This window comes from Ixodes scapularis, unplaced genomic scaffold, assembly GCF_016920785.2.
Source record: "Ixodes scapularis isolate PalLabHiFi unplaced genomic scaffold, ASM1692078v2 PGA_scaffold5__190_contigs__length_132052651, whole genome shotgun sequence".
Classification (NCBI taxonomy): Eukaryota; Metazoa; Arthropoda; class Arachnida; order Ixodida; family Ixodidae; genus Ixodes; species Ixodes scapularis.
The window spans coordinates 64,008,574-64,034,678 of record NW_024609880.1 but is presented as its reverse complement, the minus strand read 5'-3'; the positions used below and the strand labels follow the sequence as shown (position 1 = coordinate 64,034,678).

General features: G+C 45.9%; 1 protein-coding gene across 4 annotated transcripts in view; it reads right to left on the bottom strand.

Annotated features, from left to right (window-relative positions):
- Nucleotides 1-26,105, bottom strand: part of LOC8035265 (5'-AMP-activated protein kinase subunit gamma-1) — a 417,493-nt gene that overhangs the window by 170,821 nt on the left and 220,567 nt on the right. Inside the window, exon 4 of one of the 4 annotated variants that reach the window (XM_042294133.1) lies at nt 23,046-23,073. The exons of 2 other annotated variants lie outside the window; for them this stretch is intronic. In XM_042294133.1, coding sequence (XP_042150067.1) covers nt 23,046-23,073 — 28 coding nt within the window. Of the gene's footprint in view, nt 1-4,988; nt 5,503-23,045; nt 23,074-26,105 lie in introns of those variants that run through there. One more of the 4 variants, XM_042294137.1, reaches the window with a different exon arrangement.

Sequence of the window (26,105 nt, the reverse complement as noted above, 5' to 3'; positions counted from 1 at the left end):
CGGCCTCGCAGTGCGAGCTTTCGCTCCACGTGTTCCCCAGCTGCGGTATAGTCTCGCGAGATACTTCCGTTCCGCAAGTTGCCAACCTGTACCCGTTTCGCACGCGGGTGAGCGGCGCTTCGAGCCTCGTATCAAGTAAACAAGACGCGAGAAAGCGGCAAGTGAACAGAACGCGTCCCGCGCGCACCGCACAGGCTTCTACGGAAAAGGCGGGCGGCGCACGACGCCGCCACTGATGGTCATTCGCGTGACCGGGCGAGCGACGAGGAAGAGTTGACGAAAAGAGCGGGTCCGAGGTCGCCCCCGGAGCGTGTCGTCTTCGCCGTCATTCGGCTCTCCGAAGCGTGCCCCTATCTAACGAACCCTTTCGTCCTTTTTCTCTCTCGTTTTCACGAAGTGAACGGCACCAGAGCAGCGCGACAACATCAGCGGGGTCTGAAAGAACGCAACACGATCGGCGACTTCTCTTCTGGAGGCGGGTGTTCGTACAGGCCAGGCGTTTTCTTGGCGCCCTGCCTGCCCCGACTGCCGCCAGTTCCCCCGAGAGATCCTAAACAAAGCCGCGGGCAGGACGCAGGCAGCCCGGCGGCAGCGCGGGACAACAAACACGCGTCCCTTTTCCCCCGCGCAATAAAGCCGCCGGCACGCGTGAACGACAACACACAGTTACGCATTACTTTCGACTTCTTGCGAACGGAAACCGGGACACTCGTGTTAGGTTTGTATCAACCCGACGCCCCCCCCCCCCCCCCCCCCCTTTTTTTTTTCCCCAACAAAAAAAAAAAAGAAAAGGAAACAAGAAACATAAGAGGAACGCGGGCGACCCGTCTAGTTGCGACACACCAGCCAACTTTTACCACTCCTCTGGTCGAATCGTTATAGTTACTGGCAGAATGAGACCAGCAGCGACATTCTTATTCTCGAGCGTGCCCGCGCGGTCCAAGCACAACGGAAGGCGACGAGGGCGTGCAGAAGGAGTCTGAAAGAGATTCCCCGCCGTTCTCATTCTGGCAGTGACTATTCATTTATACGTTTGTAAACAGCCCTCATTCGAGTTGCGAGCCGAATTATACGAGCCCGAGTCGACGACAAATCGCCGAGTCATTTCAACGAACGAAGTCGACCTTCCATGGGGATGTATACGTGACGGGACCGTTAGTTGAATGGAGCCCGAAGACGACCGCAACGACGATTTACTGCGCATGCGTGCAGTGCCGTATAAGGCTACGCACGTGACATCTAGAATAGCAGTATACCTATGGGGGCGCCATAGCTCAACGAAATTTGAATCTCTCGTGGTACAAACACTTAGTAACTCTTTTCGCCATCTTCGTGTAGACTTCTTTAAGGATACCGTAAAATGGAAACTCCAACAAAAGACTCAAATAAAGCTCCGTCTTCGCCCCACGCACGTCGGCAGAAAAAGTCGATCTCAAGCGCTTCTGCATAATCGAGCGACGCTACAGCGGTGCTTAGTCCGCACCAGCGTCCGATCGACCACGTCTAATAAAGTAGAGCCGCGGAGCCGGCGGACGCTTTCCGCGCCATCGTTGGGAGGGAACGCGTAATGTACCGCGTTTTGCCTTGCGACGAACGGCAGAGGACGCCACGAGCCATATCCAAGCCAATCCAATGCCGCCTGGGTGCCACGTGACCGCGGGGAGGGGCGCAGCGAGGCACGAAACGCCACGGCGCGTGGCACGTTTAGAGCGCCGGATTGGTTAGGATGGGCCGTGCCGCTCGCTACTCGTTCAAAAGACACACGGCGTTGGCTATAGACATAATGGCAGAATCGACCGCGCACACGCCTCAAATGTTCTCTTCACAGATATGCGTGCTTCGAACACGTCTGCCGACAGTTTATATATGACCAGTGTGGAAGGACGGTCATGCAAAAGTAAAACGACTGGATCGTGGGAAAGTATATAGCGTCAAGCTCCCCGTAAACGGTCACCATTTTGGCTCATGAAATGAGCAACTCCTCCCTGACCTCTCCATTCTTGGTGAGCCGATCCAAATTCCCTGGTGAAGGGTCGTTTTATAGAGACGCTTCTTGTATGCGGAGCGTATACGTTCGTCTGCTTCTTTTGCAGGGGTTGTAGTGACGTCAGAGAGACGCAGAGCTCTGATTGGCTCTGACTGAAAGATAGTGGGTAGACCTCAAGGCGGCTTGCTTCGAGGTCTACCTCCTATCCTTCCATCAAAGCCAATCAGAGCTCTGCGTCTCTCTGACGTCACTACAACCCCTGCAAAAGAAGCAGACGAACTTGCGTCACACATACCCACATTTTTCTATCCACACAATGGCAAAACGAGCGTATACATCTTCGTACCGCCACCACATGCGGTGTCGGTACTTGGAGACATTGAAAAACAAATTTTCCTGTTTTGAAACAATACGCAGAAAGCACAATATAATTGTAAGAGCTCCGTGCAGACGGGTACGCTTGATACGTTAGTTGCCTACACAGTACCAAAGACGCATACATTGGCGAGTAACGCCTTCGTTACGATGATGCTACATGGTGATTTTGATTCGAATGGATTAGAACGGCGCTCTCGAAGCCTCGAAGATTTGAAGGGGCCGAAATGGCGATTACCAGAGCAACGGAGACCGATTAACCAATCGCCTCGCGAGGTTTTGGTCATCTGTATGCTAGTATTTGTTTGTGTGCGACTAGCAGGCAGGGAAGGCAATGGCGCAACTTTCCCGCGATCCAGTGACTTTTAATGCGAAGCAGAAACAATTGTCAGAAAATGTCTATAAAGACCGCCTCTTGTACGATGTATATAACAGCGTGGCTGCAGCGCATGGTCCGACGCGGATGCCGAATGCGGGCTATTCTTTATTTTTTCCGTCCCCTGTGGCGGACACCTTGTTCTGCTGGTTTTCCGGTCCGACCGCTCATCAGCACGGCAACGCGACACCGTGCAGAAGCAGCAGTAACGACATGATCGTCGCCTCGAAGAAAGGGAGAGGCAGAGAAGCACATTACGGAAACAATGGGGACATAAGGACACCGCTTCATCTTCCTTGCACGCACCGCTGACTAATGCTCGCTTAATTCCTTCGGGTTATTAGCGCCTTCCTTCGGTCCCACCATGCATTCTACACTCTTTCCTCAAAAAGCCGCGTCGCCAAATAAGAAAAGAAAAAAAAAATGATAATTTTCTGGCATTTCAGAAAGTCGGTTCTCGGTTAGCAAAACCCCGGGCAATACAGATTCTTTATATTTTTTTTTCATATGTAATGTGATTTAGAGCGGCGGCGGTCGGGGAAGTTCTAAGGGTCTGAACTATACCGCATTCGCTGACATGACGAGATGCGTAACATGAAAAGGCCCTTGAGAGCAATGATTGCTGTATGCGCATCGACGAGCTCCTCAATGCGCATCACACGGTAACAACGTCACGCCATTGCGCGGTGCAACGCTGACGTAGACAATCCAGGGGGATGGGTTGAGCTTTAGCTCGCTCCCCGTCGTTGCGTGGGATCTATTTGCAACTGGTGGTATTTTACTCGCGTGTTCGGCAACTTTACAGATGTTTTGCTCAGCGAGATGTCGGCGGTGACGTCGGAATCGCCCAACTTGTTGTGAATTGCGCTGTTTCGCATGCACGTCCTCTGAGGTACCCGAAGAAGTCTTCGATACTCATCAATGCTGTCCTCAAGTCGCACCTCACACGACTGTTTTTTTTTTTTTTTTTTTTTTATTCCACGTCATTTGAGTTCTATCCATCCAATCAAGAAGCGTCTTTCTTTTAGGAGGAAGCATTTATGCATCTAACAGCGCTGCTATCATGAATATGAAGAGCTTGGGAAGCTCTTCACACTCGCGGTCGGTCGCTCATAGCCGCCAAACCGTCCTAAACGTCAGTTTTTCTTTTTTTCTTAATAACAGTTTTTTTCCTCTCACGCACTTCAGATGTCGAATTTATCAAATCATATGTTCAATCCCCAGCCCTGTGCGCTTTTATCTGGATGAGCACCGGATGGCGTGCGGTCGTGTATCACTATATACTGCGTGCTGCACGGTAAAGACCCCAGGCTATATGGCAGTGGTACTCCACTGGCTAAATTTCATATCTGAAGCGGGCAACGACGTCGCCGTACTCCGGCAGGCTAAACACCTGCGGCCTAAACGACCAAAGACTCATTTGTATCGTTTTCAGCGATACCTTCACCTGCCTTCAAAGGGCGTCGTGTACACACAGCTTTGCAGCAGCTTTGCAGCAGCTGTGCATGGGCGCCGCTATAAACGACCTTCAATCTTACTTCACTTCATCCTGACCACAGCGGCGCAGGTTATTGCCATTTTAGATTACACTGAGTCCTTCTCCCCAGCATTGGCCTTTCTGGGAGTTCGTCAACGCCCGCTTCACTGACTCGGGCGTCTGGATAAGACAGGAGAAGGTCATCAATGGCGGGCTGTAATTTGGCGCGTGCACAAGCGCCTCATAGACGTTTTGCACACGCACTGCTAACACGTTCGGTACAAACGTACACCGGTAAAACGCACTTTCAACTCTTCGTTAACGGTCGGAGATAACCGAAAACATCAAAGAAATATAAAACAATCAAGAAACGAGAGAAAAAGAATCTCTCGAGGCATTTTTACATTCCGGTTGTTCCACTCGCAGACCCTGTATCGGGACGTTTAATTGTATTCCGAACAATATCAGCGTGCCGCTCGCTAGAACCTCATTTACAAAAGCTCGCGCAGATACATTACCCGACCGCACGTACGGTGCAAAAGGGTAAGCGCAAACGCTAAACGACGACAAAATAAAAAAAAGAAAATAACTCTCGCGACTAGCAGCCAACTCGATCGACATCGAACTGGGCTTATCGGCGAATCAGGACTGCCAAGCACGTCCGCGCCTTCACTTGTCGCCTACAAATCGGCGTCAGCCGCTAAAAGAGACATCCGTATAAGAAGAGCCTCCGCAGATCGGGGACACGGCTCCAGATTAGAGAAAGAAGTTACCCATCCAATGTTGGGGGTCCTCGCTGTACCTCCGGCGCGGCATGGGCGAAGCGCCACCGGCGTCCGGCGTGTTCAGCAGTGCAGTCGTGGCACCGGGTCCCACCACCTCGTGACTGCTGTGTCGCCGCTGCACGTACTCGTGCAGCATGCTCTTCAGCATGGTCACCAGCATCCCGTCGCCGTTCGCCCGCGATCCCACGCGGGGAGCCACCACCGAATCCACAAATCCGGCAAAAGGTCGACGCCGCGCTGCAGGTCAGACCGCTCGTTCGCGTTGGCGTCGCCGGAGCAGCTACCGCCGCCGCTGCTGCTACGACCGGCAATGTGCCGCCGATCCGTTTCCTCGTCCGAGGGGCCGTCGGAGCGCTTTTTGATCGCTGCGCGGCGGCCGCGCGCGACGGTTCACGACGACGAAAGCGCCGGTGACGGAACTCGACTGCGCCACACACGTGCGGGCGCGCGACCGGTGGACCGTGCAGGACGCTTCCCGACGGAGTGGCGGGTGTTTGGAAGTGCGCCTGGCGGGCAAGTACAGGGGTACCGGGCCTGCGAGACCTTTGGGGAACGGCGCTTTAGGGCGCCCCCACTCATTCTCTTATTGCCCTTTCCCTTCCGGAGTTGGGACCCCGTGTCGCGGCGGTGGGCGGGCGCCGCATCGAATGCGGGACACGAGTCTCTTAATAGACACTTTTCTCGTTACTCGCCCCCCTCCCCCCACGACGCGGCACCCCAATTATAAAGAACTCAACATAATAAGAAATAAGGGTGAGCCAAATCTTGCGTCTTCTTTCTGAAGGCTAAAAGAACGATGTGTGAAACCGAGTTCAACAAACTGTTCGCCGAAGTTAAAGCAACCGGGAGCAAAATAGGTGTGGAAGAACAATCTCTACCCCGGACCGCAACCAAGCAGATGTGCAGCCAGGACACTACACAGGTAGAGGACCTTGAAACCTTCTACCGTCGGAGAGTTCTTATTCCGATTTTGGAATCAATCACTAAATATCTCTCATCGCGTTTTCCCGAAGAAACCCTTTCGGTTTATGACTTGAACGTATGCGTACCCCGAACTCTCGTAACTGATTTAATTGAAGGTAAAGACGCCCGAATAGAAAGACTGGCAGGTCGGAATCACCGCATCCTTGAGTCAAATAGCCGAACTGCCGCGGCAAAAACTCTTACGTCTGATTTCTGCTCATGTGGAAGGCGAAGTGTCCGCTACAAATTGGCGACATTCCGGTTCCGCGTAGAACCATTGAGTTCCTCAATGCTTGCGATGGAGATGTGTATCCGAATGTGCGAACGTTAGTGCTTTATGGGTCACAGTGCTTTTTAAGGAAGGTGACGGGAATGCCGTGTAAAACTACAGACCAGTATCCATTTTACCAGTACTCTCAAAGGCATCCGAAAAAGTTATTCTTAAACGGCTTAATAAATTTGAAACAAAACATCACCTGCTAATTGACTCCCAGTATAGGTTTCGTAAAAACCTCAGTACAGAGCTTGCTTTACTTCCGCAGAAGGAGCATTTTCTCTCTGAATTAGAAAAAAGAAATCTAGTCTTAGGTCTGTTCGTAGACTTTACAAAAGCCTTCGACCACATCAACCATGAGCTTCTCATAGAAAAACTAGAGCGATGTGGTATTCGGGCAATAGCGGCATCCCTTATTCGATCTAATTTACAATATCGTAGCCGAATCGTTACCTTGGATGACTTCGTATCGGACCCTCTACAGGTTTCTTCTGGCGTACCACAAGGCAGCATTGTGGGCCCCTTTCTTTTCAATATGTAAGTAAATGATATCGTAAGTATTTCTTCTACTGCTAAATGTATTAATTACGCAGACGATACGAGTATACTTTTAGCAGGCAAATTACCCGATGAAATAATTAACCGTGCAAATTTCAACACTACTCAGGCTAGAAGACTGGTCAAAAGGTAATGGTTCAAAAAAAAATGTTGAAAAGAGAAAGGCAATTTTATTTCGTGGTAAACACAAGAGTATAGCCACAAGCGAAACAATTACTTTAATATCTGCTCCTGTCGAGATCGTGCTTTTCTTTCAAGATATTAGCCGTCATATTACAGGAAACATTGTCTTGTGATCATCATATAAATTCAGTGATAACACAAACTGTCGCAGATACTCTGTGTGACATATCGGAATAGGTATGTCACGTAACATAATGATCTTAATACATAATTCACTATTTTCTTTAAGACACAACTACTGCCATTTAATCCTGGTTTCGTCCAGACAAGAAAGTCTGCTGAAAATACATATATTACAAAAGGTTTCTGAGAATGGTAGAAAAGGTGATTAATCGACTTTACACATAATCCTTATTTATAAAGTATAATGTAATGCCGATAACAAAAATGTATGATTTCCGCTTCTGCAAGCCATATAAACAAGGAATGATAAATAACATTTGCCTTTTAAGAAACTTGGCAAAACTAAGACCCCACGTTACAGCACACAACACGCGAAAAAATGAGCCTCGGAAAATAGACAACTGCAGAACAACATGCCGCTTAGAAATGATACAAAACAAGTTACCAAGATTATCAAACAAATTACATAACAAAAACATTCAGCCAGAACACATCTCTTTTAAAGAACTGCGTAAATTATTTTTGGAATGCTTTAAATTCTTATGCTGAAAAAAAAAAAGGAGACGGGGTATTACTTGTTTCCCGGAGCTTCTATTGTTTTATTTTTCATTAATTTTTTGTGCAAACCAAAGGACCTTTCACTGTGTATTAATTTTATTTCTATTATGTACAGTTTATTATATCTTGTGTGCAAAAAAGGATTCATCCGTATGTGTCCATCTATATTTGTATCGCTATCATATATATTTTATTATCTTTTGTGTCTTTTTTTTACCATTTTGTGTGAAAAGATTCGTCACTGTTTCCACTTGTATTTCTATAGTTTGTTATCTGCAGTTATTTTTGCCCTGAAGCTGCCAGTATGGGGGCCTTCGGTTTGTCAAGCTGTCTATTTGACAGCTTTTTCTACAGGCCTCCTGCATCGTGTATTTTGATGCAAAATAAACATTATTATTATTATTATTCGGGTATGCTAGTACTAAGACCGAAAGGTCGTTCCTAGGCACCAAATAACGCTGATTCTTGATTATTATTATTATACTGCAGGTCCTTGCCTCACTGCCAGGCAGCGTAGCCTCGGCAGAGCGCGCATTTTCAACGCTCCGTCGCTCGATGACGTGTTGCGGTCTAAGGTGACGAGGAGCGTCCACGGGACTACAGCTCTTCTGAACATCCATCGGGATATTCATTTTGACACGTCCAGTGTGAGAGACCGCTTCGCAAGGGCAAGGAGGCGTAGGACCGACTTCCTTCTCTGAAGGCTTCAGAAATGTCACGCTTTGTCGCTTTACAATCCGCGAGAAGTAGAAGCGATCATAGCTATCCTTCTCGGAATATACTTGGTATTCACTCGAAGCCATATTTGAGGTAACTGCTCACAGCGCATGCTCGTGAGGAGTTTCCCGTCCGCTCTCGGGCAATCACAAGAGAAGATGGGAAGAAGGAACTCTCTTCTCACCGGGACTTTCCTTTGCGTGTACCAGGCTTCCCTAGACGTCGCTATTCTCCCTCTAGAAGATTATAGAAGATAAACTATCACTCAAAATTCGTGCAAAAGCAGCTTTCCTTTCCTCTCTTCCCCCGTGGTTCGAAAGCAGGCAGTACACCCCCTGCTTTAAATCTTCACTAAAACAAACAATATGGTAAAGATTGAAACAGATGGCCTTTTGATATTGTAGATGCCGCATTTGCACGATCATTTAAATCATCGTTTGGTTCACTGTTCCGATACACTGGACGTTCCCTGTGATCCATTATCGATGTCGCAGAATCTCGTCTTTCTGGCTGGCTGCACCGTACTCTGCTACACCTGCACTTCGTTGGTTTTGTTTTTGTTTTAAGTGTATATCTTGTAAGAATTTTTGGTGTATGCGTCCTTTCATTTACTACTCTGATTTGCTTTCCTGGCGTACAGATATGAAATGTAAGTAGGATACGTTTCCTTCTGCATTATTTTAATTCGTTCGCTGACACAGTGTTTTCTCGCAGCGTGTATAGTTTGCGAAGTGTGAATTAGGCGTTTTCAGTTCACTCGATTATTTTAAATATAGCTAATTTGCTTAGTTTGTCTCGTGCAAAACCCTTTCATTTCCCTTTTTTTTTTCTTGTATAAAAACCCGTCTTGTGACACCTTGCAATAGAAAGTAGTAGCATTTGTGAATAAAAAAAATAAATGCGATATTGTACAACTGCTTATGGCGGAAGTACTTAGCGCAAAGCTATATTGGTAGCCAGGGTTTAGGTTCTTCATTATTAAACTGCAAACAAAAGAACAAATAAACAATAAACTCAACAACAAAAAAAACTTTTTTTTTCTTTCTTTTTTTTTATGGTAAGGTCCGGCCAAGAGACCGTTCCTGCGTGCACGGCAGCGGCCACTCAGCCAACCACATTTTGTCGCAGGCATCGCAGCGGCCAAAACATCGCCCGTTCTTACAATGGCAAGTATATTCGCAACTCCAACGCCCTATTCGCGACTCCAGCGACCTATAGGGGGCGCCACCACCAAACAAACATGGCGGCTGAGTCCAGGTCGCGGCGGCTCGGCCGGGCCGCCTGAACAGGTGGCGCGTTCAATTTAACAGATTTTCTTTTGTTTAATGCCCAATTTTATAGGTATTTGAACTGAGACGGTTAAGTGTAGCCGGTGCAGATAAACTTGCAAAGCATAGTTTTGTTTTGCCGGTGTTTTTTTGTTCTTTTCGTGTCAAACTTTCGTTTCGGAGATTTCGTTCAAAACCGAAACTATGGGCTCCGGAGAGACGGTAACATACTAATCAGTTTTGATCATCTAAGGAAAGCGGCGATGATTATAGAATTGTTCCACAGAGAGTAACTTTTCAGCTAACCCGCATGCCTCGACCATGCGACTTATCTGTCCGCGAAATCGAGCTTTTGTGCGTATCCGCGTTTACGAAACAGCTCCAGTCGTCTGCTCGGCCAACAACACAGGCTGCAGGAAAATTTCGAAAATTAAGCAACCGCTTCTTGAGCCAAGGACCCTGTTAACCCGCCGGCGCCCCACTAAGCAGCTGATACTCGTATTTCAATTCAGGTTTTAGTAGCAATCGAGAAGTCATTTTGACGAGCAGGTTATGTATTATATTACGTACTATGGGGGGGGGGGGGGGGGGAAGGTCCCACTAAAGCGATATTAGTATATCCTTCGGGTTGAAATATGAGCTCAGTTGACTAGCTATTAGGTGAGCTGCTGAATAAAAGTGTATTTGACAGACGGAGACATACTATTTAAACTTAGCCAAATGGTTCTATAGCCGCGGCAGCACGGAGACAAACTGAAGAGGGTCTTCATTGAAGATCCACGCAGAACCTCTCTGCATTGAACTTTGCTTCGAATCCTGAACGGAGAAAATTAGTACTTTTTTGTGGCCGGTCAACCTGACCAATGTAGACGTATATTACTGCTGGCTTCGACGTCCTCGTAATATAAATATTGGAGGCGTGATAGGTCAAAATGCCGTGACAGCATCTAACGTTGCGAGACTTGTCTTCCACCTTTTAAAAACAGATAATTTCCCTCATTCATCATTTGCAGCGAGCAGGTTTTCCTGAATCAAGTAATTGCGAAATCAGCCCAACTCCTTCAGTGTGGTCCAGAGGCTTTTTCGGCGAAAAGCAGCCAAGATGAATAGCCAACGCACCGACCGGCGTGGGTGGCTCAAACTTGAAGCTAACCGAACACAACCAAACTCAAGAAAAGCAGCTATCGAACCTTCCCATTCACTTGACTGCAACATTGATGTTTTCTCCAGTATAAGTTACCAAGCAGTCGTCACTTTGAATGTGATTCGAGACAGACAAGAAATCAAAAAGTTTTTCCGTGATTCCTCCCCATCCAAGAAATCGAAAGCACGTGACCGTGTGCTGTGGAGTAAACGGGCTTTCAAACACGTAACAGAAGAAAACAATCTACTGAGGCTTCACCACACTAATGATCACTCAGGCAAACTTAAGAAATATTCGGACCTTCGTCAAATTACATTGTTCGCCACCGCGCCGACAACACGTCTCCGCGAAAGCCACCAGAGACGCGGAGGGGCGCGGAGCGACCTGGACCGGCTGGTTCCCGGTTTTCCCGGGAACCAGCCGGGGATAGATTCTCCAGGATTTCCCGTGCGCCTGCTCGCTCACGCTGGTCAGCACGCTAAAAAGTGTTTTTCTTTTTTTTGCAAGTGCGAAACGGTTTGTGCAGGGTAATAGTACAGGTGACAGAGATGTTGATGCGCGTTAGGAAAACGAGCATGCTAACATGTAAAAGTTGCAGAAACCTAAACTTGCGAATCTTTGTGGTGGGCGAGCGCGTTTTAGGCACTGGCCATGTCACTGTTTGTGGCAGAATATTTTTGAGTGTGATGAAGATATCGTGTTTGCGCTTTCCATGGCCATTAGTGCTCTAACAAGTGAGCCGCGCACGGTGACCGTCAAGCTTGGGAAGAGCAGCGTTCACAGTAGTGATGTCTTCGTGTAAAGGCCGGTACAGACACTTGCGTTTGTGCGCGTTTGACTGCGTTGCCTCGAAAACCGAAAGCGAGTCACCGGCACATCTGTGCTTCGTATGAAGCGTGCAATTCAATTCAAGGAATCATCTTAGCACGCGATATAAGCAGCAAGGATGTCCTGGTTTCTCGCTGCCGCAACGCAGTCAAACGCAGTCAAATGCAACTGTCTGCACCAGGCTTAACAGGCTCGCAACTCGCTGCTCACCGTCTCGGTTTTAGTGCAACGCATGATCAAACTTCTCTCTGGTTATTGATAGGAAGTTTGTTACCGAAGGCTACCGAGCGGTGTAGCATAACAACCGAAAGGTGGCGCTGCACCTTTGAAGCACAATTTTCAGCGCACGCCAGGAGCGTTGCCGTGCTCACGGCAGCCAACGGTAGCCATGCGGTAACGCTATGATAAAACTGCCTATTAACATAGACGTGCTTCAAATTCTTCGAGCATTTCGTTATTTGCTTTGTAATTACCTGAAAGCAAGTACGCGTATGCTGTCTTTTGAAAGTGTTTGGAATAAATGGTCATGCTCCTTGAAGTGGCCTCAAAACGCGAACCCATTCCCGATGTGTATTGCTCGACATACCGTTGCGCGACGAGTTTTCTTCTATTCAGGGGGAAGAATATACTTTTCGTAGACCGTACGGTAGAGCTCTACATTATTAGCATGACTGTTTGCGGTCACGTTGAGCACAGATTGAGCTGGCGGCCATGCACAAGACCAGAAATCCGCAGCGTATGCGATATACGAAAAGTCCCTAATGAACCTAGACGTCCCGGTCTTTCATGCAACGCCGATTGAAGGCGGGGCACAATAATTTATATCTTAACGCGCTCAATATTTTAGTTAAAAGTGCTTCACGCATCAAGGGCGACAGTTCCTGCCACAGTTTCCGCGCCACTGCCGCAGCTGCCGTCCCCGCTCCTCTGGTTCTCCGTTCGTCCGCGAGAGGGCGAGCAGCAGGCTGCAATAGCGAATAGAGTCGGTTCCCGCGGTGTATACTTACGTGCCCAAACTGGGCTCTATGATTTGAAGCTTATATCACATAGTACACTCACCCACGTCAATATAAATTTGTAAAACGAAACAAAACCAAGAAGTCTGAAAGGAGAGGAGTGCATCGTTTTGATGAGATACTGAAAGCGCGAGATGCAGTGTTTTTGCGCTTATTTCAACGATTCTTCGGCTTTTTCAAACGCCCTGTAAAGATGCAATTGCACTGGCGTCAGTCTCGCAACCGCTTTACGCACGCGGTTCGACCGCCAGTGTGACTGAGCCGTACGCAAGTGCAGCCAGGCGTTGGCGGACGCTTGTACGGACGCTAGGACGCCGCCTTACGTCATCATTAAATGGGCGCGTCCAGCGGACGGTCACGTCCCAGTACCAGACCACAGCTCTGGCGACTCCGGCCCGTGCATCTGGTGCAGTGAAGCTCCTGCTTTAACGCTGACACGAGTCTGGATCTGACGCTCTTACTGCATCCCGGCAGTAGTACAGGTTCCGTACTTTGTCAAGTTCTCGTGTGCGCTTTTCGCGGAGGCGGGGATTGAGGATGCTTGGCTGCCGGAAGTTCGATTAACCTGCGGCGAGTAGAGGACTGGGGGAGCGGAAGCACTTTGGTCGGCCAAGTCTCGCGGGCGCGTTTGCGAGCAAACTTCCAACGTACAGGAGCAAAACTTTCGTCGAGTCACTTCTTGACGAGGTATATAAATAAGAAGAAAAAGTGGAACATACACAGCTTTTTGCACAACTCCCCCCTCCCCTACCCCTACCCCCCCCCCCCCCCCCCCAAAAAAAAAAAAAAAAGGAGAAAAGCTGAAAAAATTTTGAAACACAAGAGGGTGCCCTCTGCTGGAGGCTGGGGAATGCCGGCACAGTGGCTGAGACGCAAACGCAGACACATACCATATTTCCCGGTCTTCAAAGGGGCACTAAACGAATTTCTGCGATAGTCTATTTATGGGCAAACCACCCAAAAATAACCAAACATTCTCTTCATGAGTGGTCAATTTCTTTATTAAAATCGGCATCGAAAGATCGATTACTTCGGAACTAACAGCAAACACCAAAGTGCGCCGTCACACGAAGAAGGGCAGGGCTCTGCCCTGCCTCGTCCGATGGCGCCAAAGGATGTCGCTCTTTGGTACCGATGTGAATAGAAAAATCGGGCCACGCATGAACGCAATGTTTGATTTTTTAGGATGCTTAGAGCCCACAGATTGAGTAGTGACCATAGACTATCGAAGAAAGTGGTATACGGCCCCTTCAAGTCGCGCGTAACCCCCCCCCCCCCCCCCCCTCCCCCCCCTTCTTTTGGCTGTTTTCGGAAAAAGGGCTGGTATATAAGTCTTGCCCGTATATTTGTATGCTCGGCGCGGCGAAACTATATGTAAGCGGGAACGCGTCTCCGACTGGTGTGTTTACCGCGTCCAAAAAAGTGGTCCCTCGATTTCCGCCTGATGACGTCATACGAGTGCCACGCTGTCGCCGGTCGCGATCCTGGCGGTGTTACAGCAGCGGTGGCGGATGTGGCAAACCCCTATAGACCATTCCATTTAGCCCTCTCTGGGCGGCACCATTTTTTTCGACCGCAGCGCCCTCTCCACACATCCGGGAAGTTCAGCGGGTTCGGCGGGGTAAAATGAGAGAGAGGGTACGCGCCCGACTCCGCTAGCGGACGACAAACCGGGAGGTTGCCGTTCTCCATCTTTGGGCAGTATCGGCGGGCTCTGCCGAACATCGAACTCTCGCTCGTGGCTGCCGTTGTGAAGTGGTTCGCGTTCTTTGAATAGTTGTGGCTACTCCAAAATCAGCCTATAGCTCTCTGTTCTATTTTGCTAAATGATAAACTAGCATATCTTTTGTCCGTTACTTAAATAGCAGTTGAGTCAGCCGGCAGTACTACCCTCAACTACTGCTTGTATTGCGGCAAAAGAGCACGTTTTATTAATTATTTCAGACTCCCACTCATGGTCGCTAAAGGCCTACACCAGTACAAAATTTTGAATAGTAAAAAAGGTACAGCAACCGGATTTTCTTTTCGCCCAAGAGACCGGCCAATCTGACACAGTTTTTCCTATTTTTGTTTTTTATTTGCAAGCAGGTAACAGCGCAGTTGGACCTTGTGAGTCGTTTTATCTAGCATAATATTACACGACAACTGGCATACCAAAATCTGCGCATCTGCGCTTGAAAGTTCCAAAATGACGCGATTTTAAACAGAGTTTGTAGGCCAGCCGGACGCTAGCTACAGCCCACTGGGCGGAGCGGACGGCATCCGGGTTGAGAGGGGAGTGCATTTTTTTCTCTTTTACCTTCTCTGCTATGACCCTAATGCACTCTCGTCCCCAGCCACCTAATACGCGTATCCGATATGGGCGACGAAAAAATAACCCAACGTTTCAATCCGGAGATAGTAAAAAAATGAAGGGGAGGCAAAATGGGAAAGTGTGACGGTTACGCTTATATCCTCAATGCCTTCTATTGGCATGGCAAAGGCAAAACAATGTTTTCGCCCATACTGGAAGTGACGTCAATTCAAGATGGCGGCGCACTTGCAGAAAAGGTCTATACTGCGGCAGGTCGCCCTCCAGCTCGACGGTCCATGGAAGCTTCGGCAGCCAGGGGTTGAGACGCCGTAACGACAGCAACGCTCATGTCTGCTATCCGGGTGAGCAACGCTCACGTTCGGATAGCGTCATCCGACGTCATCGGAAGACGTGACACTCCGGCTTTCGTGACGTCATCTGTCGTCACTTCGGAAGCCCTTTCGGTGCATGGGCGGAGCAGGACGCTAAACATGACCAGTCGGACACGTCTTGCTGGTACCGTATAGCGAAACTGCGCTGAACATGGTCGCGATAAATGCGCGAGCGAGAACGAGTGTCAATATTCTCGTCAGCCAATCAAACGAGACATGTAACCCCTGTGGTGATACAAACTTGGAAGAAGAAAAAAATGCGTGAAAGTTCTACCGTTGCATAAGGCGCATCTACAGAAAATTTGTAAAAAGATCGCGATTCATATGCACCAGAAAATACGCTGCGGAAAAAATAAAACCACATCTGACTTTGGTACGATTAGAAGGCAATACCACACACATAAAAGAAGAGTGATGAAAGCCGCGACGTTGCGCTCTCGGTGCTGTTTCATTGGCCTGTCATATACGTACGAAGGTCAATGACGTGGCCTCAAAAATAAATGTTCCGGAACTTAGCATGACTGACGTTGTTTCGATACACGGGCTGCCTGCAGCTAGAGATAAGGTGCCTGGTACATAAAATTGGAAGAATAAAACACAGAGGACAACCACTTTCTTTCATGTGCTTGTCCTGTGTTTTATTCTTCCAATTTTATGTATTCATGTTCAACCCGCTCGCCTTCATCAGTCATCAGTGCCTGGTATCACTGTTCGTTTTGCGAGGCAATCAGGGAAATATGCATTCCTTGAAAAGGAAAGTGAGGTTGAAGATTTATTGCTATATTCTGGAAGATTCAACAAAGAGGAACAAAGTTCTGATCGCGGCAACCAAGGACTGGACTCGAAATCATGTCTACAAATATGTCCGGCACAAGAATGCAAGGATATACATTCGACAGAAAGACGGAGAAAGAGCCATCATTGTGCGAAGTGAAAGTGACCTGGATGAGATTGTGTAAATTCTGCTGACACCTGTCTGTATATTAGTTAAACCCCGATAATGGTAACTCCGGTTTACATTGTGCCATCTGATGCTGAAAGTATGTGGAAGAGAATATGCTCAATCATTAAATGTTTTTTATATAAAGACACAACCCTCGAGAAACAAGAAAACCGAGCTTGAAGCGCTTTTTAGTCAATTCCAGTTGTCGTTCGACGTGATTCTGTTAACCGAGACTTGGTATGTCGAAGACAATCATACGTTTAACCTAGCGTTATACAATAATTTTGTCCTAAATCGAACCTCCGGTCGGGGTGGTGGTGTGTCTTTGATGGTACAACAAAATTTTTCATGCGAAATATTGTCTAATTACTCGTGTGTAAACCAAGATCATAAAGTTCTATCTTTGTGCATGAATCGAAACGTGGGAGCCGTCGTGTATCGGCCTCCACAAAAAAACTTCAAACCTCTTTTCTTTTTTACTTTCTTCAGTCAATTTTGAGTTTTGCAAATGAAAGTATATACAACTTGATAATGAACTGTGATTTTAATATTAACATGCTTGCAGACACCCCTGCAAAAAGAAACCTGGAACAGCTTGTACAACAATTCGGATGTATGAACGTGATCCCCTCACCTACCCGAATTACTCCTACATGTTCTACGTTGCCTCATTTGTTTACAACTAACCTACACACGTCTCATTTTTCGGCAGGAGTAATCAGTACAGACATAAGCCACCACCATGGTATCTATTTTTGTTTAAGGAAAAACACGTCGAACGCGGAAGAAGACGAGTCAGTATATTTTCAAGACATTTCATTGAACAACTTAAACACTTTCAGGAAAAAGGTGATCTCGAGTGATATATTTCAAGAAACAGACGCAGATCGTGCCTATAATTCCCTATAGGCTACTGCGGCTGTCGAAAAATATCCGAAAACCTTGGACTCCAGGATTGCTGAAAATTCAAGTAAAATATAGATTTTACGAAAAGTTCTTGAAAATGCTTGATCGTGACTTGCTTATAACGTTCAAACAATATCGCAACCAACTAGCAGAAGAGATTAGAAATGCAAAAGCAAACTATTTTTTGCGACATTTTTTCTAAGTGCACAAATAAGGCAGATGCAACGTGGAGAAAATTGAACACAGTATTGAACCGCTCTTGTAAACCAAAACATATCGCAAAAATTTGTCTGAACAATCAGGATTTGGGTGGAAGCTGCTTAGCTAATGAATTTAAAAACTTCTCTCAACCTCGACAGAGGCAATTTCGACGGTGATGCTTCAAATTATATGAAAGGAGCAAATAACAAGCCCTTATTTCTAAGCCCGGTAATAGAAACTGAGGTGATATCTGTATTTCTAGGACTAAATAACAGTGGAAGCTGCTATGCAGATGGTACCAAAATTAGGCCCGTAAAATACGTTTTAGATCTGGTATCGCCATATCAGCTTACATTTTTAACCTTTGCCTACTTGAAGGCATTTTCCTAAACGAATCCAAATAGCAAGAGTCTCCTCCTGTATAAAGATGGGAACAAAAACAATATGGGAAACTATCGGCCTATATTAATATTGCCTGTTTGTTTTCGAAGGGACTGTAAAAGATTATTTTATCTAGAATGTCTAATTTATGCGATAAGCACTCTATATTGAATGACGCGTAATTCGGTTTCAGGAAACATCGGCCAACAGGACTCGCCCTTTTAGAACAGAAAGAATTTATCCTAAATTGTTTCAAAGACAAAACATTAACGCCTGCAATTTTTGTCGATTTTACAAAATGTTCTGATTATTTTAATCATAACTTGCTATTAAAAAGCTGGATATTTATGGTTTTCGCCGAAACGCTTCAGCCCTCTTAACGTCGTACCTACGTAGTCGAAAGCAATTCGTACAATTGAATAATCACTCCTCCGAAAAAAAAAAAAAAATCAGATGTACCGCAAGGGAGTATCCTGGGTTGTTGTATTTTGTTTTTGAAAATTTAGTTGAACGATATAGTAAACATCGATAGCGTCGCAAAATTTGATATTTTTGCAGATGACACTATACATTGTTGTTTTCCACAAAATGTCCCTCAAAACTGAATTCCCGAGCAAATGTGAGCCTTGTAAAATTGGAAAGATGGACTCTGAATAACGCGCTAAAAATAAATACAAGTAAAACTAAAACTGTCCTATTTCGCCCAGAAAACAAAAATATACGCGTTTATGAAGTTATTGATTTGTTCGATTCAAAAATAGAATTAGTCAGCGCATTGAAAACCCTTGGCGTATTCTTCACGGAACGGATGACATGGAAAGAACATAGAAACTACGTTGTGTCGAAACCATCGAGTATCGTAAGTTTAACTTATATTCGTCGACAGATTTTACCTACAAGAGTTAAAATTCTCGTACATAACGCATTATTTTATTTGCATATAAATTATTGTCCTCTAGTATGGGGAAACACGATTCTAAAAAATTGGCACAAGATTTACTTACTGCAGAAGAAAATGCTTAGAAATATAGATACCGTTGCGTAGGATCACCCTTCTGCACCACTTTTTCAAAAACATGGCATAATGAACATACATAACATGCACTTCGTTTAAGTATAATCTACAAACAGGAAGCTAAAGACAACACGAATCGTTTCACTCAGTGGCTTGTTTACGTAAAAGAACAATCACATATCCCACACATAGCATTGACATAGGAAACACTTATTCATGTAAAACGAGTTATGGGGAGCAAATGATGAAACGCAAACTTTCAGAATTGCCCAATTTCTGTAATAATTGCAATATACAACTAGAATCTACATAAAAAAAGAAAAAAAAAAGATTTGAAGTCTTTTCTTAGTCCTTTGCGCTTTTAAAACATGAGTATCGAAGTGTTATGATTGTAAAATGTTTATAATATATCCCACAAAAAAAGAAAAAAAAAAGAAAAGCTTGTTTGTTTGGTACAGCGTTTCTGCGCGTTGTGCTGTACTGTCTGCCTTTTTGTTTTCGTTTTCTACATTGTCTGATTTCTGGGGAGGAGGGAGCTCGACAAGCTGATTCATTCTATTTTTTCCCCAACCTCCCACATCGCTAGGATGGAAAATAAAGGCATTATTATTATTACTATTATTATAATAATTATTATTATTATTATTCGCAGGTTTTGCGGTGTCGGTTGTTCCGCCACTACGCGATGGTTCCGGCCTTCTAAGAATGAACACTTGATTTTCGAAAGTGCTCTATAAGGTGTGCAAATGGGTTATGTTCCTTGCGCAGCCCGTGCGTTTATTTCCCGCCCCCTAGCTCAACGAATGACAGCACGAATCGGCTGCATTGTCATCGCGCGTTCTCTACGCATTCTCAATGTTTCCTTTTGATTGGCGTGCCCCTCTTAGAGTTCCGAAGAGATCACTTCCTCGCCGTGAATATATACATATATATATATATATATATATATATAAAACTGATGTAAAAAAAAAAAAAAAAGTATAGTAAGTAACAAAAAAGGCTCGAGGTACACCTAAGCACTTCTTACGAGTTGCGAATGATGAATCCGAAAGCAATGAACGTCGTTCTTCGCGCCGCGCCGGCTTCTGTTTCCCTCGGCACCAAGGCCGTTTTCTGATCCTCTCGGCGCCTCAGCCGTTTCTGCGCGGCGCGGGCACGCAGCGCCATGAAGTGACGCTAATAGAAACTGACGCGCGTTGGCTTCATATCATTGCCGTTTTGCGCGGCTTTTTGCGTGGTTTCAGATCCCGGCTTCGGAAATTTATCTGCCATTTGGCGCGCCTGATGACGTGGGCTCGCTCCAAAAAACAGTAAATGCATTTGCATAAAAAAAAAAAACTATTTGTTTTAAGACTGGTTTAGACAGTTGCGTTGTTTGCGTTCAGAGCAGTTCAGAGCTACCGAAACGACAGCAACAACGACAGTCACCGGGAGAAGTGTTCGTCGTCCACAACATATCAAACAATGCAAAAAGTAGCCTCCTAAAGCGACGCTATTTTTGGTCACACTTTCACGCTTTACGAGGACCAAAATTACACAAGGTTTTTTAAAAAAAGAAAAAGATAAAGACACCAACGCTTTGGGGAAAAAAAGTCTCGCGTAAAAGATTAATTTCGGTATCATACAATAATTTTAATGCGTACGCGTCGTATCTGTTTGTCCGTGTTAAAATTAGAAAAAGGAACCGAGAAAAAAAAAAGGCCGTATACTTATCGCTACGCACACACACAAAAAAAAATTGTTTTGAGCATACTTCTTAAGTTGCGCAAAGTAGTTCTTACAAAATTGAAGCCAGAAAAAGGAAAAAATATTGCGCTTTTTGCGTTTAAAATTTGCACATCTTGATAAGATATCAAACGCTAATATATAACATTACAAGCCTCCCCCCCCCCCACACACACACACACACGTAACTTAATTCACCACATAAAGAGGGAAAACAGTAAAACTTCGCAAAAACTCGAACGTTTTTGGTTTCTGTTTTTTTTTTCCGCCGCGGTTCTTCAGATGAAAACGAGTGTAAACTTCACAGAATCTGCCACGTACGTATGGTTTGCCTTTATAATAAAGAGTAACCTATACTCGTTCCTCAATTTTACGAAGAAAGATGCAATCGGAAACCGGTGCTCGCGAATCAAGCACGTTTGCGCCTGCTTCCATCTCCTCCCGGCAATTATGACGCAATCTTTTATTGCTCTCACGAACATAAATTCTTTTGTTCTTTCGAATTCTCGGAGGAAGCGGATCACGCTATTGGCCCGAAAGGACGAAGCCCAGAGCCTCGTAAAAGCCTCCTCAAGTAATGATAAGGAGTCACATTTCTTTCGCTTAGCTGCCGCGTGTCACGAATATTAGAGAGTTCTAGAACACGGGGGCCTAAGCGCTCGGGATTCCCGGGGCGCCGCATTTCGCACGCGGAGTTCGACGCCTCAAGCTACTCGGGAGACCTCAAAAGTGCTGGGGGGGCCCCTATCCTACAGTCTAAAAAAAAAAAAAAAAAAGGGAGGGGGGGGGGGGGGGCGTGTCACTGTATACCTCTATAATGCACCCCAAACCTTTAATTCGACGTACACCGCACTATAGTCGAAGAGACGGCAACTAATTTTACGAGGGGCTTGATAACGGCGCGATATAACTTATTAAATAGCTAAAATACGTCTCAAAGACCACAGAAAGAAAACACTGAGGTTTTGCAGTAGGACCGAGAAAACACCGATTATTTTTTTTTCTTTTGTAGTCAGTAACACGTACGTTAATTATTTTACTAAGTTGTACCACAAGGCTATCAAGCCCCTCGTGCAAGTTGGTCCCGTCAGATCGACGTCAGTGCGCTGTACGTCGAACTCAAGTTTTGGGGTGTAATATATGGAACAAAGGGTGTAATAATACACCTTTTTTTTTTTCTAAAAGAGAACTCCATGCGACGAGAACCTTGGGAACAGGAGGAGACAAGAGAGCGTGAAAACGTCAGAAGGCCGAGCTCTGGTTGGAATGATCACTATACTCCGTCTCACTAAAACCGTGCAGTACAGCCAAAGCTACAGGGGAGAGAACGTATGCCAACCTCTTCAAGGGGAGGGAAAGGAAAAACGGGAGAGAAGAAGTAGGATTCTCCCGTTCTGTTGGTACTGCACGGTTTTAGTGAGACGGAGTATAGTGGTGTTGTTGACGCAACGCTAGCTGCATGCCTTTCTATCTACTCACTCGGTCTTGCGCACCACGGTAACGGTTTGCTAAAAGTCCCTATTAACAACAGCAGCACAAACGCAACCGTTTTTACAAGCAGGTACCATAACTGTCGGAAGATTGGGGGAAAGGGGAGGGAGGCAACGGAAAAAAAGGGGGGGGGGGGAGATTTCCCTCTAATGTTTAAAGGGTCGGGGGGGGGGGGGGGGGGGGCATTAAGAAGAACGCTGCGCGGACGTTGCTTGCTGGCGTTGGAGAACCGACCGCAACTAGTGACGTCATAGCGCGCGCGACCCATGACGTGCACTGCACCAAGTGCGAGGTGGGGGAGAAAAGAGGTCCGCTAACTAAATACACCGTGAACACTATCCCCCCCATTTTTTCCCCGCAGCGTATGAACGTAGGTCGCCTAGCAGAGTAGGAACAAAGTATCAGTATAGAGTAATCCCGTGGGCGGGGAGGCTATACAACAACGGAATTTCCGAAAAAAAAAAAGGTACAAATGTAATACTCGCAAGAAGCTTGCATGGATAAAGAGAGAAAAGTCTTTTATACATTTACAATTTCATCGCCCCAAGCCATATTGCATGCCATTCCGACCCAGCAAGTGCTGCTCGTCAAAAAAATCCAATCAAGTGTGTTCAGCGCATTTGAGAAAATGTCAGTCAGGCGACCTCTTTGTTCCTTTCGCAATGTAAATTGCACTCTCAGTACGCTTCGTACTATGGAAAAAAACCTACCTTGTCTTGGTGGCAGCACGGCTCTCCCGTAACGTCTGAAAATCTCTTTGCTCGCTGTCTTATTGTTTGGTATCTCTACCTTTATTATTCTGGTCGCTGGAGTGAGCAAATCCAGTACTTATATATAAGCGCTGGATTCACTATATTTCTGACACGTCATGCATAAACCGATGCATGTTTAAGGGCAGAGGAATAAAGGCGTAGAAATAATGCAACCAAAACCGCTCAAACAGAAAGCTGCGTCCGCAGGAACCCAAATCCCCTCCTAACGACCACCGTCGCCTCGGATTTAGTCAGAAATCTCCTAGAAGGTATTCCTTGGCTGCGCAGGTAATAAGAGGCGCGTATACACTTACCGTGCTGGCTGGTGCTCCCGAGAAATTTCTGCAAAAAAAGAAAAAAGAAAACGAGACAACGATTAATGCAAGTTCATACATGCGCGTATCTACACCGAAAATCTTGTTGCATATGGCTTAAGTTCGCTTCAGAAGCGTTTGAGTACGCCGAACTGCGTTACGAAAGCTTAGAACGGTTTACAATAAGTTGTTATGGCAAAGAAAAGGCCAGGGCGACAAGTCGTAATGGAACGCAAGGATGCGTATACTCAGTCGTGCTCAAACGCAAATTTGTACAGCAGCATTTATTCGATGCTTCTAACCGACTTTAGTCGCAGAATGCAGGTTCAACAAAAGCCGCCTGGATCAAGAAGTTAGACTCGAATAGCACTAACAAAGCGAGCACTTATTTAGTTTTGTGCACAAATTATATAAAACATTACAGCGGCACTGATTTAGTGCTACACTTTAAAAACGTCTACAGCCTTAATGGTGTACATAACCTGGCCCTGACCTAACAGTCATTTCTTGGGGTGTACAGACAAAACAAAAAAGGGGGTTGACAATCCTAGCGGCTTACAAGATATGTTGCGACTCCTGCACCACATACGTTCGTCCACATACAGTGTATGCAAGTAACACGCACCGCATACATACGCAGATACAAGAAATACAGACGCCAAGATGCGCGCACAAACATCGGTACCACGACTTTACTGGAGGTAAATACAGCACACAGAAAGACGAAAACGGATAAGAGAACGCAGGACGAGCGCTCGTCCTGTATCTTCTATCCGTCTTCGTCTTTCTATGTTCCCAACTCGCCTGCATCGCCACTTTAGCTCACGGGTCAATCGATCGATCCACAGCCTTATGTACCCGACATCGAAAAGGTACTCCTTTGCCAGTGGCAGCCCTCACACTTAATGAGGCAATAAAATAAACTGTCATTTTGTCTCGTTATTAAAAAAATGAAAGAAAAAGAAGACACTTGTTCGAGGACTGTTTGCTAAAAAGAAAACCTTTGTAGAGACGATAATTATTATAGATAGACGCACGAACAACCTCCACTAAAGCTGAATAGCATTCAGCACTAAAGCTGAATGCTATTCGCCCTTTTCGTTCGGCAACAAACTCAGTGGCGCCATTTATTATTAGTCCCGGCAAACTTCCAGTTTACGTATGCTTCCTATTTTTTTTTTTTTTTACTCATCATTCGTCTGACAGTGCTATAAGTGACCATTCCCAGAAGACATCGTATATATTTGATTTCGCAAACACTGCGAAACCCGCCGTCTAGTTAAGAAACGTAAGAGTTTGGGGGCTATTTGCACACTGGCACCATCACGCTTCAACTCACGCGAGAAAGAGCGAATACTACCGCGTTCCCGCAGTGCACCGCAGCCAGCCCTTTCACACCATTTTTACACTCTTCAAAAATGTACGGCGTTCATGCAACAGCGTCCTGTTTTACCATCATAAAGAATGTGGTGCTCGAAAGAAGACTGCTGAAAGGGTGAAATCGCGGGTGTAAGTCCTCGGAAGACCACTTTTGCACCCCTCCCTGTAAAAAGGGCTTTCCACTGACTTACACCGACGGTGTAAAAGTTACGTTTTTAATTTTTTTATGGCGTAGGGTCTCGAGTACATTACTGGGTAATATCATGGAGTGGCCAGGCTCTTTAAAGGAGTCCCCACGAAAGGATTTTCCTACTTCTTCCTCCTTAGCCTTAATCCTCAACTCAAATGCGAATTGTGAAACCACGTCGTCGTGACATTCTTCGGCCCCGGTGCGATGACTCCCAGCTTCCACCGTGCTTTTTATGCACACCATAGAACTTGTCATTCCCCAGTGACAATAAGTCCCGTCAGGGCACTCACTGGCCACGAACGCGAATATTCGTCAACAGATTGATTGTTGACGAGCGGATACGTCCGAGTGACGCAGTTCTCGTGTCCAATGCGTGAGCTGGGCTCTGCTGACGTTCGGTTGGCGCCGCTGACGCGCTTTGGGAACCGCGGATGGATCTTAGTGAAAAGGCGGAGAGCTTCCGAAGGAGAGAAGGTACAGAATAGTACGCTATATTTTCAAATGTTCGTACCGAAAAGGCTGGCTTTTGACTTTCTTCCCTCTTTCTTTTGGCCAACATAATTTTTTTTTAATTAAACAAAAAAAAATATTTTAAAATATTAATTTAATTATTTTACGACTCTTTTATTGTTTTTTTTATAAAATATTTTTTATTAATCTAAGTTTAAAATAATTTAAAAATTAAAAAAAAAAATTAAAATAACTTATCCCAGCCCGAAATTTGTTTCATCGCCCCTTTAAATCGACCGTAAAATTTGGTTTCTTAACCTATCGCGTTCCGATTTTGTGCAGCGTTGGCCGCACGTGGTGCATTTTTTCTATAAAATTCGCAAAGAGCGAGCTTACCCCGATGAAAAACTAAAAAAAGAAAAAGGCTTAACTCCTATGGAAAACGCAGCCACCGGTCTTCAAATCATAGGGCGCCCAATGGTTTGAAGATCGTTGGCCTCGCTGCGTTTTCCATAGGAGTAAGCCTTTTTCTTTTTTTAGTTTTTTATCGGGTAAGCTCGCTCTTTGCGAATTTTATAGAAAAAATGCACCACGTGCGGCCAACGCTGCACAAAATCGGAACGCGATAGGTTAAGACACCGAATAGACCCTTTCCGAAATTCAGTGCCATCTGGTGGTTCGTTAAAGCAGTTTAGATTTTGCCATATCAATGGCGGAAATGAACTTGTATCGGCACCGTTGCTTTCGCAAGTCAACGGCTAGCGAGGAATCGTTCAGTGTGAGTTCTTTCTCGATCACTTACAGTTCGATGGTGACCAAGAACCTGCATACAGAACAAAGCTCCAACCCACTCAGAGGCCTCGAGGAAAATTACATACACCAAAGTGCTTTAAAGCCGATTGTCACTTGTGTCCCGCCCACAGATTGATTGAATCTGAGTTATTAGAAATGAACTCTTACGCAGCTCTTGTGTTCCATCCCTACGTCCGCGTCGTACTGACCCCCCCGAATGTGCAGGCCTTGCATCATCCGCTTAGGAG